At 39.4% G+C, this 19,017-nt stretch overlaps 1 protein-coding gene across 6 annotated transcripts in view; it reads left to right on the plus strand.

The window, feature by feature from the left end:
- Positions 1 to 19,017, plus strand: part of LOC105207766 (T-lymphocyte activation antigen CD86) — a 309,464-nt gene that overhangs the window by 273,793 nt on the left and 16,654 nt on the right. For all 6 annotated transcript variants that reach the window (XM_039457591.1, XM_039457590.1, XM_039457592.1 and 3 more), the window contains one exon: positions 481 to 659. In XM_039457591.1, coding sequence (XP_039313525.1) covers positions 481 to 659 — 179 coding nt within the window. The remainder of the gene's footprint in view (positions 1 to 480; positions 660 to 19,017) is intronic.

Raw genomic sequence — 19,017 nt, forward strand, 5'->3', positions numbered from 1 at the left:
CCCTTGTGCTTCTACATTCGTATATAAATACTTGCACGATTTATTCGTATGTTTTATTTAATAACTTAATGAAGACACGTACAAGTTATTTTCGAAAAAAAAAAAAATATTTTGTTTCGCATTTAACGCTCACTAATGGTACATGTTAATTTCTGATCTCTTTAAGAGTACAGATTTACAAATTTATTATAAAACAAAATCTTTAAATTATATATCAACAGAATGGAATAAATTAATATTTTTTCAAGTAGATTCAGATAGATTTATATATTATATATTATATATATATCAAATTAATTTAGTTTTCAAGTAGATTCAGATAGATTTATATATTATATATTATATATATATCAAATTAATTTAGTTATATGAAAAGTTACACGAATAAAAAATTAAAACAAAAAGAACAAAAGAAGACTACCTAAACCCGAATCACAACGCTTACTAATGTTTTTCGAATTATTGTCGATAATGTTTCAGGTACAAAGGCGATAACGTGATAAACTACAGTCAACGCGGGGGCATTAGCGTCGTGACGGAGAAGCAAACGCGAACGTCACGTCTACTGATCAGCAGAGCGCTGCCAGCCGATTCCGGCAATTATACTTGTGCACCATCCACAGCCGAGTCAGCCAGCGTTCTTGTCCACGTGCTCAATGGTGGGTGAGTCGCGAATGAAATCGTACATCATCGAAAATCCTCAATATTATCGCCGAAATGTCGCCAATATGTCTTCGTATATCTTTCTCGACAATAATATCGGCAAAATTATTGGCCTTTCGCGAGGTAGTCTTTTTTGGATGGTTTCGACGACATTTCAAATAAAATTTCACAAACGCATGTAAATATGTCAGCGCAGATAAAAATGCGCTGTATACGTTAAAATTGCCCGAGAGATACATTCAGATACAAAGCGATATCCACCTGTGTCAATGTGTCGCTACAAAACGGCTTTATATTGTTCGCTCACCGCATTGGATTTTTGGCAAATTGTATCTTTTACGGAATCAAACTTTGATATAAACGAGGAAATATCAGTTATTTGTTGCCAATACAGTTACTTCATAATCAAAAATATAATTTTATAATTTATTGAAATTTATTTCCGTTACGTATACATGTACATGTATATTGGAAAAGTAGAATATAATTAAATACGAGATTTACCGTTAAATTTGACGACGCTTACTTTGCCAGAAATGCGAAAGCATAAAATCAATTAATTAATCTCAACAAGTTTGTATCAGTCGTAATCAAATTTCCAACGAAACGTTTCAAGTATTATTATTATAAAGGAACTTCTAGTCCGCTTGAAGAGCTGTTAAAGAGAAACAATTTCAATTTGATCAGGTTCGCATAAACAATGGACGTTCGCACAAAATAGCTTTGCTTATACATTTGTACGCGTACGCGGCAAAAAAACAAGTTCCGCTTGGTCCTGACGTTCGCAGAATTGGCGAAATAAAGCAAAATTTTCCGCAGTTTGGACACAAGTAGTGGAGAGAGCAGCTGAATCTCAAGAAGAGAAATTAAATCGCTTGAGTGCGCGCCATTGATTTTCTTTTAACTCGCTCGATTGCAGCATACTGATTTATATTTCTGTTTTAGGAGCTTTGAATATTTTTGAAAGGGATATGTACTTATAAATCATGTGTATAATACGAATCGCATTGAAGTAGGAAAATAAAATTTTCATATTATCTTTAAAGCTCGTTCGATAACGATTCTTTAGAATGTACGAGACTTTATGATGTAGAGCTTCGTAAATTCGAATGATTTAAAACAATTGGACGATATTAATTGCATACTTTCCTGCACAGTTGTGAGGGCAGCTGCAATTATTACACGTCCTCGTGGGCGAAATTAATCTCGCGTTTGCCGTTATTCGTAAGAGATTTACAAGTAATTACTGCTGGGAAACCCGCGCGAACTTACCGGAATGAAACTCTCGTCAACTGAGTATATGTATTCGGATCTAACGACGAACTATGAAGTCTCCAACTAACTTCACCGTTCCCTCTTCACCTTCCTCTTCTACCTACCCTCTCACGTACGTGTGCGGAGTCATCGAGATTAGGTCTGTGGCTTTGTTTAAGAACTAATAGAAACGATGTCGAAAGACATCGAGAGATCGTAACCTTTTGATTAAATCGCAAATAAATAAATTATTTACGAAACGTTTCGTAAATAATCACGTTTCCAGATTTTTCTCGCTAAAGGAAATCAATTAGTCTGAGTAGCGATAGACTAGCACTTAATAATGGAGGGACTAGTTAGGGTATATTTGGAAATATCTAGGGTACACTGCGCTTATCAACATCTCTCCACGCCGCTCATCCCCAAATTGTCAGGATCATCATCATTACTTTTCTTCGGGTCCGAGCGTAATGGAGCAAGGGCGAAAATTACAGTGCCCTGAAAGCCCGGTCACCCAATTCGGCCGTTTCAACCCACCCTCGTCACGATGGTTATCGCGCTGACCTCGGACTCGCCCGTAAAATCGCGCATGTGCGTATGATACTCTCATATGAGAATTCAGAAATAGCGGTCGGAACAGTACCTTGACAACGATCTTTTGTCAGGGCTTACATTGTCCACTGTGTACACAAACCTTCACGAGTAACACACAATGGTTTTGTTACATCGCGTTGAAATGGCTTCTCTGATAATGTCATTTAAAACATCGTCATGGGCAGAGTTACATTTTAGAACTATCCAACTGACTATAAGCGCGATAGGGGTACGAGTATTTTTACGACGATTCACCAAGATTGCCGCGCAAAACAAGTATACGATGACAGGCAACGAGCCGTGGACGAGTCAGTTGGTAGATGACACTATCTGCTGACGGACGAACACGCCGAGAGCCAAGTCACGACCCTCGATTGCGAGAGCACGGCGCGATGGTGAAATCAACGGGGGATGCGGGACGCGGGACGCGAAAGTAAGTGGAGAGTCGGACTTTACGGGTCGGACCGTAAATCCCACGGGGGCTCAAGTAGAGGCCGGGAAAAGCGTTCTACCGATAAACTAAACGGTAAAGGCCGTAAACGTTTGCGCGCGATGCCGCGCCACGATGCCGCGCCACGATGCCGCGCGTCGATGCGCTCCGCTCAGCGCGCTCTGCTGCGGAGAAATCGCGCGTACTGTATACAACCGGCGATAAACCGGATGTTCTTCCCGGTTCCTTGCCGCGCGAAGAAAAGAGGAGAGTTGTCGCACCCTCCTTTATTTTCACGTGCCGCGTGCGCGCGCGGTGTGGCGCGTAAAACGCCAAAGAAATAAATCCTTTCGACTCGTCTTTTCCACCTCCAGCCTCTGGGGAATAAATCAGACGAGATATTGTCCCATGCAAATCCCTGCCAGGTTGCTCACCGAAGTGCTTTCTCTCTCTCCCAAGCTCTTTCTCTCTCTCTCTCTCTCTCTCTCTCTCTTTCTCTTCACTGCATGCATATTTTCCACGTTCGCACATCGCGTCATGGCACGCGAGCTCCCGGGATATGCACGTCAAGTGGCTGCTCAACACTGAGAGAAATCGCGCGGACTGTTATACACGGATAATATCTTCCTACGCGCTCTCGTTCTCTCCACGACTTCGATTCCCGACGGGATAATGCTGAACTTATCGGAAGCAATACCACAGCTATCGGAAGTGCCGCCGTGGTCATCGGAAGTAAATCGCGGCGAGCGTACGCAGCGGATTCAGGGCAAACGTTTGCGGCATCGGACGCCCGCGAAAGCCCCGATTAACCCTTTCGATATCGGACCACTTGTAGTATCACGGTCATTGCGTATATTTCTCGAATAAATAGCAACGTTAATTATGAGAGACACGATAAATGGAGGAGTCTTTTTAGTGGACAATTTGGATTGGAGTCGTAATTAATTTTAGAACGACCTGCAAACAATTTTCCGCGTCAAGTCTGTTTCTCTCCGCGATTTCTTCGCGCGGGCGGAAACTGCACGCGATACGAAAGGAATTGTCGAGAACAAACGCAAGAAATATCCGCTGACCAATGCGACGTGGCGCGGAGGCTTAAGCGCCTCGTAATCTCCGTATGACTTATCAAAGAACTTCGTTACTGCGTGATGTCCCGCAATATCCGCAAGTTAAATTCGCAAGTAAAAGCGAGAGAAAGAGAGAGAATGCGTGTGAGTGAGTTACGAGGAAACCACAGTATATAGGGTGTGTATCAGACGATCCTTATTTCTCGACAGTGTTGAATATAGTTGTCGAACTTTGATGAAAAAATTTTTATTGCCAAAGTTTATCTGGATTACTAACGGTGGCATTTCGGTTTTCCGAAACCTGAAAGTAAGGTAAACCTGGATCGAGTATGAAATTTCAAATGGAAACATGGTATCGAGTAGGGTATCGTTGGATAGATCTTTTAAAAACACAAATAACATTAGCTCAAACTTTTTTTTATTTCATTCACAATTTTTGAGAAAAATACGAAAATGTCGGATTACGAGTTATTATAAGTTATTTTTTGAAACATAAAAAATTATCGGAAATTTAAATTAACATTTTTAAGATCAAAGCCCTGTGCGATAAATAAGCTGGTGGTATTCGTGCTCTTTCCGACAAACACTCATTTTCGAAAAAAAAAGAGTGCTATGAGTGATCTAATGCACCCTGTATATACGCGGAATATGCATTACTCCCGGCCAAAGTCTGAGAATAGTACTATATAATAGGGGCGCACGTGCGAGTGGAGACGAAGGTAATACATATACATATATATGTATATATATCTCTCTCGCTCTTCGCATTTCAACTTCGACTTCCCCTAGGAAGACTTCCCATCGGAACAATACGGGAAGGATAATGTCGGCGCGGAGATTAAAGTGCGAGATAGCGCGTATAACGCACGATCGTAATAACTCGCGCGCGGAGCTCGTGAAATTTCAGTAACGCGAGTTTCGTGGTGTGTTACAACAAAGCGGCCAGTGGGCGCATTACGCGTAATTAGCCGCGATAGGCAAGCAACTCTGCGCGATACGTGTTTTCAAGTTGCCTTCCACCCGCCGTGCCGCCGGCGCGCCCCGAACCACGGAAGTCCGTTTGAATAGTTCGCCGGTCACCGAAATATCTGCCGGCGCGCGGTGTGATTCCGCATCGACACACCGCCGCGCCATGAGCTTGATTAAATTATTTCTACCTTGTTTATTATGTGGTCTAATTCAGGGCCGAATTTTGCAATTGCATTGTCGATCGTCATAATCGTCGCTGCGTCGCGTCGCCGCGAATTTCAATTTTGACTCGCGACGCATCATCGCTTTTTCGCACCTTTGATTTTCGAATATAATTTGTGTAATTAAAATAAATAAACCTTTGTATTTTAGCTGAATTTTTTAAATAAAAATAATAACAGAAAAAAGGGCAAATAGAATAAAAATCCGATAATCAATAATTATTATTTAACGTTGCTATTCTCGAAGCTTTAATTTGGAAAAATTTGTGTAAATGATTTTAATTATCAATTCTAAATCTGAGTAACAGTGGCTGTATGTTTTCTAACAAATGGCTATTAATATTTATATGAACGTTCGTCATTAAATCGGCGAGCACGTGCAGCTTGCGCGAAAATAATAACGTGCAATTTATCAGCGGGATTGCAGCCGGCCAGTAAATGTCGATACATCTGCGCGGCCTCGGTCAACTTTCCAACGACCTGAAACGCTGCCAAGTTCTTCTACAAGGCGTAGAACGATAAATTATACGCGTTCCTCGTACCCCATCGAAATCAGTTATCAATTATGGGATGCGACGTTATAAAAGTTTCTCTTTTTACATTTTTAAATACACACGACGCTAGTTATAACTTTTAATGCCACTTTGAAAATAATTTAGCTTATTTAATAATTAATGTACACAGTATCAATCAGTAAATTTATATGAGTAATTTTGTTTTTATTAATTAAACCAGATATTATAGAATGCTATTTCTTGCATTATTATTCGCTTTTATTTTATCAGATTTCTGCTTAACAAATACATGCGTTGTATTTTTAAGCGTCCCGTTGTGATATTTTACATTAATATTCCGAATTTTTGTAGTATTGTACACAGAAAATGTATTATTTGAAGATATTCCTCTGGAAAAATATTTAAACCCGTCATGCAAATTTTACAAGACTTTAATGAAAACATTTATTTGCGATAAAGTATTTAACAAAATCACAGTGCGTGGCATATCTATATATTTAACTATATCAAACTGAATGTTTTTGTGAAAATATTTTTATATATAAATCCTTTATTCCATTTTTTAAACTCGACTAAGTCCGTTTTTGAAAGAAGTTTCAAATTCGTAAATTATCGCGATATATTGATTTTCACGAGATTTTTCAGGTAAAAGTTTTGAAAACTTTTATGTCACTTCTACGTTTTACAAAGAACATGTCATCATTATTTAGAACCGATTTGATTTTTCTTAAAATATGTTATTAAACATAAAAAGAAGACGTCTTTTTTCATAACTAACCATTTTGAAATTTAAGAAGTAAAATAATTTCTTGAAGCTAATTCATATTTGATTCTTAACAATGATCATCGAAATGGTAAGACAAAAAATTTAATGTTTTAAATAATATCTTTAGATTTTTTTTATGTATTGTCTTTATCTCTATATATTTAGATTTTTCAAAATTCTAATATTTCATAAAATACACTTATTTCCATTGTGAAATTATATTTCTTCCATGAACAGAAATTAAAAACAATTTCATGTTAAATTTATCCTCATTTATAGTTGATGAAAAAAAAATATTATTAATTGCACGCTATTAATAGATTTATTAGTGTTCGAATCATAAATCGAGCATATCAATTTTTAATAAATACTAATAATATACATTTTTTATATACAGCATTTAATATATTTTATCCTGTTTAAGCAATCACATAGTTAATTGTGCACATTTGCGCATGTGTTCAAGATTGGGACGCGTATGCGTAAAAAAATAATCGTTTAGGCTCTACACACAATAGAGAAATATTAGATGTTAGGAGTAGCCACCTTAATTCAGCTTTGGGAATCGTAGGAATTGATAGTCTCGAGCATTTCGAGTTATCGGGAATACAGTTGAATTCTCTCTCTATTCCTGCTGCAGTGGCTTCGTTGGTTGCTTTCTCCGCACTCTATCCGCGAGCAGCGGCAAGAGCATCGAGACTGATAGATATATGTAATCGATAGCGAGTGGGAATGGAATAAGATTTGCAGGCCTCTAATGCGCGTCCGCATCGCGCACGAATTGTCTTTGATATCTCGTCTCATGAGGGAATCGAGCCGAACGCGAACGCGAATCGAACGTATTTGTATTCGCTTTGGCGTATATACAATCTACCGAATGACGTCAATGAACGTTCGCGTTCGCTATACGCTTGGTAAAATCGCTAAGCGTGTACCCATGCAGTATCAAGTTAACTCTCCATCGCTCTCGTACGAAGCAAACGCATTTTAATGATTTGTTGTTAAAACGATGAGATTCGTCTCAAACGAAATATCTTTGATTTTAAGGCGGCGTTCGCGACCTTTTGCCATAGTACCGTTTACTCACGTATCAGAAATAATTCGCTCTAAGGGTATGTAGATTCGCAAACACACGTGCTACGTAGAACGATATTTCCACACGACAGCTTAAGGATTTATCAAGACAACCGACACGGATGCCAAGACAAACAAATCCTCAATTTGCCCGACGAGCAATCGAGACGACAGGACCGATGCGCGACGCACACGTAAGGCCCTTATGCACACGATCGCGTGTGTTCAATCGCGCGAATGATGTGCACCCGCATCGAAGCCGATCGTACGGTTCCAGTACAACGGAGGGCGGAGTGGAGCCTGTGGAGCCATAGTCGGACGTGACTCTCTCCCGACAGAGAATAAGAAAAGTTTCGCGATCAAACGAGACGAAACTAATACAGAGCCATTATCGGGAGTTAACGGCGCTTCGTGCCGTAACTGCACACCAGGATTTATTGTCTTCCGTCTTCGGACTAAGAGAAACGACGAGAAGAAAAAAGAAAGAAGGAGCGAGAAGGGATGGAAAGGTTGAAAATTCTCCCGTCACCGTCGTTCCACATTACATTCGCGGGATGGACAACACGGTTCAAAGAGGTTCATGTCCCACTTCGCCTCTATTTATCTTCCTGAAAGATAAACTTTCGCGGTGGGAACTTTCTCGCGCCTTTCTTCACGCATCGTCCCGTTGCTCGTCAGTTGGTTTCTCACGTATCAACAGCCCGGAATTCGGATTAATGTCGTCTCCCGCGCGGCTAGGATTACTCGGCGAATTGTCGGGCGCGTCTTACGTCTCACGTTTTACGTTTAATTATCTCTGAGCTTTCGCATGACCGTCATCTAACCTCGTTTAATCACCGCCTTCGAGCAACAGTGATCGGAAGTTTTCGTCGTCTATTTTCCTACTTGACATCGATCGACGTCAATACCTACTTTAGAAACGAATGTGACGTCGACATCGAACAATCGAACTTGTCGAATTACGGAAGAGGAATAATACGAAAACGATTTATTTGCCGCTTGCGTCAAACTCTCTCGTGCCAGTATCCAACGAGGATCGATGCGCAACGCGCTCCATGTAATAATCGGATGACTAATGGGGATGGCTTTTCGTTCATTATTAAGATCGTAATTAGAAGATTGACTGTCACATATCAGCTTGAAACAACCTCGAGGCACCACATTAATATCAAACGCGACCAAAATGACTTGTGCAGACAAATTAGAAAACTATAGCTTTGCAGCCCTGTTGACGTTGATACCTTCCTCTAGCACTGGCAATTTTCGTAAGCCTCGTACACGATCTCGTCATCAATATTTAAGGTAAGAAGATCGAGAAGCGATACCGCTACCCGCCCCGTCGAATTACGGTGAGTTTACACGGCGAATTATAGATGACGAATTATAGATGAATTATAGATCTCTCGATTTACTTTCAACTCTTTTTTATTACGTCGCGAAATCGCATCGTAAATACGGTCGCCTTATTTTGAGACACGATACGTGCTGCGACTGACAACGAGTTATTGGCAGTTTGCAGAGTAGGGATTTGCTCGGTGCGTTCTGCCACTCGTAATCCCTCATTCTGTCTCGAGCTTGATCGACAGGCGACACTCGCGATGTAGTAATAAGATGATCCCAAGAGTTTCTTCGTGCCTCGTGTTTTCTCTGTTATTTCTTCGCTGCCGAAAGTTGCTGTGGGCATTAGCCGTAACTTTCACACGCTTACCGTTTTATCGTGGGCCAAAAAAGAGATACCCGAGATGATACATCATTCATTCGAAATATGCGTGGGTGTGCCGTGATATACTGTACAATTTTTCACATAATTTCTTTCTCACCTCGCGATATTTATTACAATCGAGACAACGCAATAATAAACAAGCGCTAAGAACACAATATAATAATAAAATAAACAATCAATTAACACGGACATTGAAACAAGGGCCGCGAGAACATTTGTGCGACGACCGATATATTTACACGCGGAATAATAACTCCTGGGAAAATGTACGAGCTGTTACAATATACGCAAGCATCATTGAATTATAACAGGCTTATAGAATGGATTATAGGAAAACGGTTTATTTGCGCCGAACATTTTGTAATCTCTGATTGTGATTTGACGCGAGACGCGCAAAATGCTCGTTGAAAGAGAGGCGGGGTAATAATATAGAGGTAATAGAGTTAATTCCGGAGTGTTGCCGCGTCGTACTTTACATTACGATACGAGTTGCCCATTAGCGTAATCCTCTTTTAAACTTTTTAATGTACCTCTTTTTTGAACATCCATGATAAAAAGAATTCAAAGTAGCTGCGCCGCGCCATTCGTAGTTAATAATCTGTAACATCTAACGACCATTTCAAGATTTACCTAGTCCAATCAAAAAGTTGCTATATTATTCCACATTTCGTTACATGAAAACATCTATATTCCTAAAAGCTGTATCGCGGACTTTTTGTTAATAATATAAGCAACCTTGTTATTTCTCTTTTTGATTTTATTATTATCTCTCTCGTTATTTTCTCCTTATTATACTATTTTTATTGTTACTTAGGTTTGTTAGTATTTTTTATTAGCTCGCTCATTATATCAGATTCAATACCGATCAAAGCTGGAAGAAAGTGGCGTTTTCTGGACTTGTTGGCTCAATGTTTTATGCCGGGTATCGATTTTTACTTGCCTTCGTTTCGAGTGGCGACAAAACACGACAATTTCGCTACAGTCGGTGCTGGAAACACGCTTTTTTCATTAGCAGCCTGGATCGCTGCCACGATTTCGGCCTTACGAGAACGAATGCGGCTACGAATGCGGCTTACGCTCGGCTAGTGTTACGGCAAAACGATTTGTTTTCCATAAGAGCTTTGCAATCTCGGAATGCGCTTCGATACGGCGGATCGAACGACACACGCCACGTTCTCAAGCGGGATAATCGCGACGATCATCTGCCTCTCTCCTCGACACGCTTTTTCTTTATTATCTTGCCTCGCCGTTACTCTGTCTTCTATTTTAAGCGGAGGCCAATGTGGACAACGAATTACAGATAGGGTAGTTCTGTGTTCGATTTGCGTGAGAGATAGTCGTTACTGAAATAAGTTAAATGATGGATGAAAACTTCTGATCAGAATCAACGAATCGAGACCTTCTCGAGGATTATATTTGTCAATATAGCTAGTATTTTTCATTCTCAACCTCTTGATCATTGTTGGTATTATTCCTAGCCAGTCAGATAATTTTTCTGATATTCGAATAAGCCCAGTATTGACAACGTTATCGAGAAAAATAAAAAAAAAGAAAACAGCGCAAAGTGTACGCGCACCTTAAAAAAAATTATTGTACAATAAAATTTTTTCTTCCGCTGGCGATTTGCACGTATCCGATCACATCTTGTAGCTTTTTAGTCCATCTTTACTCGATATATCCGTACGAGCTGAGATTTGAACTATTTCAATACTAAATATAAAATCTCTCTTGATTTCATGAATACAATTGTACAGTATTATTGATCGTATGGAAACTACGAGAGTAGTTTGTACAATATACATATTCTGTTAACCAAATTTTACATTGCACAATATATTGTGCAATTTGTTTCTATTAAAACTTATTCAATGATCTGACATTGACTTTTACCATAAATCTTAATAGCACACGAAATATTTTACAAATATTCTAAAATATTCTAGAATTTTCTAAAGTATTCGTGTTTGAGACAGCTTTCTTCACACAGCTTCTTTTACCATTCAAGCGCACGAAAAGAAAGGTGTTATAAAAAGGCATGTTTTTACTATGCTCAGGAAAAGTAAAACGAACATCTTTACATTTCTTATAATTTTTGACGCAACTCTTCTTTGATTCATGACTTTATGTAATCGGGACATAGCAGGATGATCTTTGTATTTATACAAGTACTCTCCGTCAAGTTACTGTGATACACATAACGTTTCTATATTTTAATATAAAAAGACAGATAAAACTACAACTTAAAAATAAAAAGAAACTTTGCTCAACATTTCATAGCTGTTACTTTTTTTCAGTACATTGGGACGTATCAGTATATCGATGTTTTAATAGAAAAATAAAGATGATGATGATGTGTGTGTGTGTGTGTATATGTGTGTGAGTGGATAAAAATGTGTTAGACTATGTTGGGGCATGTCAAGATATTGAGGTCATTGTAATGAGTGGAAAGGGGAATAGAAAAAGGTCAAGTATCCACTATGGGCGTGAGTAAAGATAAGTAAGGATGTAGAGGATGTTTGAGGGTATTTGAGAGTGTACGAGTATATACAACAGTATCGAAATGTCGATTTACAACTAGGATGAGAACTATGATAACGTTTCTTAAAATATAAATTACCCGATTTTAACGTAAAAGATAAAAAAATGTCTCTTAATATTCAATATAAAAAAATGATGACATTTTTATCATATAATATTATTCCAAATAATTGATTGAGCCTATTAAAAACTTCATCCACTAAATCAGTTTTTACTTTTTACATGTGACAATCGTGTCTCTTCTCAACTCGACGGTTCGAACACAATTAAACTTGGCTTCGCTGCTCGTACCGCGTATACTTGGCAAAAGACACTACCGTGTCTCCTAATAGAGTTACTTCAAGGAATGGTTCGCAAAATTTCGCAAGCCGATATAAATAAATAGCAATTAATTCTGGAAGTATTGCGCTCGCGGTAAACGAGGTGCCAAGAGCATATTTACATGCTCCAATTAAAGTTACCTCATTTCGCGGTCGTAACGATTGCAGACGTAGTTAGAAAACTTTTACTATTTTAACTTGTCTCTTCGGGTCTTTCCGAGGTCTTCGTATCAAAGGCCACCGCATTATGGAACGAGGGAGGATTAGCCGAGCTGCTGTCTCTTTCTTTCTCTTTTCCTCTCCCTCTCTCCCTTTCTCTCTCTATCGAACGATCTTAAGGCACGGCATAGGTGATTTAAATTTATGCAACCGCAATTCTACTCGTAGACAGTGCTCCTGCAGCATGGAAAAACGGAAAAAGCGTTTGTCGATAACACTTACGACAATGCTTCCTTCGTTTCGATAGCGCCGTCCGTTTCGATAATGCCTCGAAAGGGATAAAGTTTTATCCCCCGGCACACCTCGGGGTCGTCTTTGCACGGAAAACGAAGGAAATAGAAGCCGTAACGAGCAGCTTTGAATCTCTTAAAAATTCGAATCGTCAATTTGGAGCATTCTTTACTTTTAAAGCGAACGTGTACGAATTACAAAATATTTTGATCGCTTCTCTTAATAACGTTAATCGCTAGTATAAAATTGTTTATGTTATTTAATTAGTATTTAATTAGTAAAAATTCTGAAAAAGTCACATCTTTAAAAAATTAAAAATAAAGAAAACTTGAAATTATATTTATAGAAACTTTTTAAAAACTTATAAAAGCAAGAAAGCAAGAAGGTATGAAAAAAGATTATGGAAATGGAGCATTTCAATGCCAGATGCACTGATACTTGCATTACATTTACGGTATTCTACTAACTTATCAAGAATATGTGCACTCGCAAAGAAGCAGTCATTGCTTCCGTTGCGTTGGAAACGGTAAACGACCATAATTATCTTATTTAACTATATTTATATTATTTAATATTTAATAAAAATTCTAAAATAGATATATCGTTAAAAAAAAATAAGAACAAAGAAATGTTGTATATCTTTAAAAATTTTGCAAAAGAAATGTGTTTCGATACGAAAAAGAAGCATGAAAACAGTGTATATATACATATAATCTCATTGCGAGATGCACCGATATTTGCCTTATATTTACTTTGCTCTGTCGGCTTATCAAGAACATGGTGCTGGTGCAACCGCGAGGAAGTAGTCATTGCTTACGACGCGGACGTGTTGAAAGCAATAAATGACCATGCACTAGTGTCGGCAGATACGTCGCTCGCATAATTAAGGCCACATAAAAGCGACGACACGGTGCGATAATGCGAAATCGACCGTCGTATTTTGTCGTCGAGAAATGGATCCTGTCAGTGCGAATCGTGACACGAGAGGGTAGGAAGAGCTTCGTCCTTCCCATCTATCCGTCTTGTTTCTAATCGAGCATTGTCTTCTATATTGATTACAAAATGCATTATCTTTTATATTTCAATTAAAACTTTTCGAAATTGTTCGTGTTTGCGCAAACCATAACACATTTAATTGCAAAACTGATAAATTAATAAACGAGGCAATCTATTTGCACAAATTTAATGCAGAACTAATAATATAAATTAATCAATCTATTAATACTAATTTATTGCGTTAAACAGAATAGTGATTTAATAAATTAGTCAACTAATTTATTGATAGTACCGGCGGAATTTTAAAGAGGGGAAATGCGACGAATATTGAAACAACGGGTTATCCTGACGCGATGGTCACGCGCGTTGCATTTCGACGTTAACTCCGGCGACAGCAACGTTGATCTGCTTAACACCAGCTGTTGGACATGGAAGCGGTGATATTAAAAGGGATAAAGGCAAATGGAAACGGACCATCGCGCGTAGCGAACGCGAGGGAAAACGACGGCCGGTAAACCGCCGCCGAATTACGATACAGCAGCTTGACGTTGCTTGCATTATACGGCGACCAATAAATGTTTTGAGCGCGTCGATACTTGGACCAATTAACAACCGTATCTCCATTCACATTAACGCACGAGCCACGCTTTTTTATTCGATATACCATTCTCATTCATTCCTGTAGCTAAAGGAAATTTTACCGCTTTAACGAGTAGCACTTGATTCTTGATTATCGTTAGTCCGTTCTCGCGATTTAATAGGATCAACTTCGGAATGAGATTACTTTCAAAGCCGTCGCTGCTACTTTTACGTGACTTTAATGCAACAGTCACATAAAATGCATTCTCTATTTCCCGTTTTTGATTCATTTTAATATCTTTCATGATGAATTCTTATTTTTTAAGAGAAAAATCTGCAATGGAAGTATCGAAATTCACAACATCGACAAAATGACTGAAATTTTAAATTTCTATTTAATTTTATATCTCACGGAAAGAACAGTCTTGCTGAAGTAATTAAAAATTTAGCTAGATACAGATTTGAAAATAATTTTATTTGACCATCGTAATATTTTTGTAGACCTTCAGACTGGTTGCTGTAATGTTAAAATTTTTTGCCACATTATTTATTATATTTAAGCGTTCTACGTAGTTATTTTCAACAATTTTTTTTAGATCCGTATCAAGCTATATTTTTGGGTACTTTAGAAAAATCTCTCTTCCTAGTACTATTTTAAAGTAAATATGTATCTATTTTAAATTACATCATTATAAGCGATATCTAGGAATCATCGGATGCTCGTTCGTATTTAGAACGCGCGTTTCGCAGGTTGCACGCCAGCTGGGCGAGTGCTCGTAGTTAAAATAATGCGCATCCTATATTTTTACGCCTGTGAAGCTTCGCGAAGGGTTGCCGTTGTAAAATACGTCTGTCATCGACGCGAGCGGGTCAAGGAAAACATCATGGAATAAGGGGGAAAAGTTGGGTGGATGATTTCGAGCGTGAGTTACGGCGGGGCTACGCGAAGCGGAACGGAGCGAAGCGACTACGCGAGATTAAAGGAGCAGGGTGAAGGGACACAAAGTGGAAAACGCGGAGAGGTATAGAAAGCGACGTCGATACCTGGCGAGAGGCATCGGCTAGCGATACAGTTGGCGAGGATCCGATAACTAAACCAATTATCCGAATGCCGATGAGGAAGTTTTAATCCGTTCTGCCGCCATTGCCATCGCCGCTGCCGCCGCGAATTTTCCGGGACGTGAAAATTTTTCTTCCTACTATCTCGTCCGCGATACTAGCGCGCCCTTTGTCGGCGTAAGTTACTTTCCTTCTTTTTGTTCATTCTTCGTCTTCAAAACGATTTACGTCTACGATCGTTGAATCGTTATGATCGATCAAGCGGCACCGAACTTCTCTCTTCTATCGTGAATTCAAATGGCTATTTGATAACGTACGTCTCGCGAATGGCGTAAGTTTTAAGGAACGAAATTCTATCCGTTGAAATTAATACCGACTGAAATTATATTATGCAACATGGGAAAATCAAATGACATGTATTAATAACTTTGTAAATGTTTCATAAATGTACAATATTCGTTCCTTTAATTCGTAAATATTTAACAAAAAGCGTAGAGGTTTTCTTATTGGCAAAAAGATCAGAGACATGAACTCTCTACATTCTTTAAAGTGGAATCTCACTCTAAAGAAGTAAAAATTCAGCTTTAAAAAAAAGCGGCATTTTCACTCTTTTAGAGGGAGTTTTCACTCTTCGAAATGACAGTCTACTCCAAAGAATTTAGAGAGAAAAAAACAAGTTTACTTATCGAAAGTCAAGGACAAACGGATTGACAGATATGCCATAAGTGTATAATTATCGTTGTTCGATTTGTTAACATAACGAGATATCTGACTGTCCATCAATCTAGGAAACGTTCAGCGTCCACCGTTCAGCGATATCCGTGAAACACGTTTGCTGTTTTGACCATACCGCAATAGCTCAAATTACGCGTATGTGCATTGTGTCATTCGATAACTGTGAATGCGATACGTCGACAGATGCTCTGAAATCTATACCCGAACTCGAGCTACAGACGGCTCGCTTTTGCGCATAACGCAATATTGCCGAGAAGTGGAGCGCGGGAGATCAACAAAAAAAAAAAAACACAAAAAACAAAATTACGCGTACAGGGAAGAGGGACGATATCGAAAGGAGGCCTTTATCGGATCAGAATGAACGTGTTTCCGAGCGTACATTTTTTGTTGATATACCTCAGGTATTCATGTCACTCGACCATTCATAGTTGAGTAATCAAACTTTAACGTTACCGCGCGAAACGCCCAGGACGATCCGGTCGAAATAGGTTCGATGGAGATTGATCGCCCCGGCCATTTGCGGTTTGCGCTAAGTCGCCCAATCGGATCTATCTACGTCCACTCGTGGCGCAATGCGCGAAATTAGATCTTCGTTCCATTACATTGCGGCGAACAAAAAGAATTCCGCCAGATGCAGCCACATTTGTCACGATTTGCACGAGGTGCGAGAGGTGAATTTTCTCTCAAAATCCTTCCCAGGAATGTCATCGGCACATTTGAAGATAAAATAAGAACGAGACTGGGGGGTAGAGAAAGGAAGACGTATTCTATTATTCGATAATATCGTCTATTCACCTGACAACCGCCAATTTATTAGAACACCCTTTTCATTTTAACTTAATTACGAATTTAAATAATTGCCACCAAGTCCGATATAATTTTCCTAACTTATTAAGAAGAATATTGCTGCACCACCATTTGCGGTATTCTCTATGCTTATCGTCACGAAATTGTATTATTTATGACACTCAATAAAATGTCACAAATATTTTAGTTTTTTCAAAAAAATGTTATAAGTAATAGTTCAATTTCTTCAAAAAAGTGTCACAAATAGCATTTTAATCTTCTTTTGTATAGGATAAATGACCCAATTATTGATAATATATCAAACACACTGAAAATTCAATCTTAAAGATGTATTAGCTATAGAAAAATAATGATAATGATAATAAAATAATGATAATGATAATGAAATTGATTTAGATTTTAAATGTATAAATATATATGTTTAATTTCAAAATTGATTTACAAGCTTCTTTAAAAATTATTGTAATTATAAATTTTCATGGAGATTTGCGAAAAACTATTATACAATATATTAAACTCATCACTACAAAAATGATTGCTAAATACAATTCGCAATATTTCTTTAATAGTTCTTTACTACAAATAAGTTACGACAATTACATACTACCAGTTTATGTACAGCTGATTAAATATACGAGCGGAATAACTATGATAGCAGTGGACCAGTGTTACATAATGCATACAATTTTATCGACGTTGCCAGATGACATGCAAGTCTGAGAGACTAAAAAATATCTTTTTAATGTCTTTGAACATGCATGCCATCTAGGTCATAAACTCGTGTAAAATCTAGCGAAATGGACTCGCGGAAAGCTTTCAATTAATGATACGTCACGTAAAGACAATTTTTCAAGATCACACGTGCGTTTCTCGCGTTTCCGCCCTACGAAACTCGCACCAATTTTCCCGGAACGAAACGCAGCACACGTTTTCATGTGCCGCAATCGATTCACAGTGGAAACTAATTGCACGCGCAGTTCCGAGAATTCTTACTTGCGTTAATCGTAGCAGCGAGCTTCCATCGCGTCGTAACGGTTATAGCCGGGAAAGCCCGGGCCAGTTCCCGTGCCTCCCGGTGCTTCGACAAGAAGAAAGCACTAGATTGCGTTCACGTACGTGGCTTTACTACCCCGCCCGAACAAACTGCACTTCGCAGGGTAATCAGTTCTGCGAAAGAATCACTGATCCGTGACTTACGTTCGTTCCTGACGTAACATAATGCCAGCCGGGTCTTGGTATTTCCTCGCGGTATATTTAAACATGAATATCAGTTTTTATAATCAACGGAAAGGTCACGTCTTCTATGACAGTTTCCTAATTGAGTTTTTCTTATTCGAGATAGGAAAATGTTTCATCACCGCAACGTCTCTGAATGAATTTTACATCCTCGTGATCTATATATTAAAATATCAGAGAGGCGTACGCGCGCGAGTCGCGATATTTTAAATCGAACAAAAGCGATATCTCATTCGAGGTTCGTATTTTAACAGGGATTATATACTTTCGCGCTCGCGCAATCTATTAATTCTTGGGAGCGAATTTGGTGCTTCAGTACTTTAATTCGATCACGGGAGAATGGCGGGGCCTCTTTGAGTTCCATTACAGTACACGTAGAAACCCGTACTTACGAGCGAGATACAGCGGGCGAGCATACGCGCGTACCCCATTCAGGGTTACCGCGGGGACGAAGTTAACAGCGCGCCGCTGCCGCCGCCGCCGTCGCCGTGGTCGGGTTTTCCTCCTTCCTGGATCCTCGCGGCGCTTCCTCCTTTCGAGATGAATAGCCCGGAGGAGGTCGACGGGCGTTACAAGCTCGTTCGTGACGCAGTGTGCCCTCGCGGTGGTTACATTGTATTAACGCGCCGCCTATTCGTCGTCGAGCCGGATGCCCGCCCACTATAATGTCGCGTAAAAAACGCGCAATAACTCTTGGCAGCTGTGCTGCAGCCCCTTTCCCTCTCCTCTCTGTGCGCTATGTAAGAGCCTCCTCTTCTCCTCCCCCCCCCCGTCCTTTTCTCGTCCCAACAGTCGCGCTGCTGCAAATCAGACCGCTTTAATGGGATTACCGCGGCACACCCGATGTAACGGAGAAAACTAGGTACTTTGGCGATCTTTATGATCGAGATTTTCATAAGGGTGAGGGGTTGGGGGAGACTCCGGCGGTTGATGACCCCGACGGCCAGGGGTCAGGGGAGTCGTGCAGAATATATTTCACTTTCAAGGACGAAAGGAGAGCATGCCCCAGGCGCGCCGCCCG

The sequence above is a fragment of the Solenopsis invicta genome, chromosome 14 (assembly GCF_016802725.1).
Source record: "Solenopsis invicta isolate M01_SB chromosome 14, UNIL_Sinv_3.0, whole genome shotgun sequence".
NCBI lineage: Eukaryota > Metazoa > Arthropoda > Insecta > Hymenoptera > Formicidae > Solenopsis > Solenopsis invicta.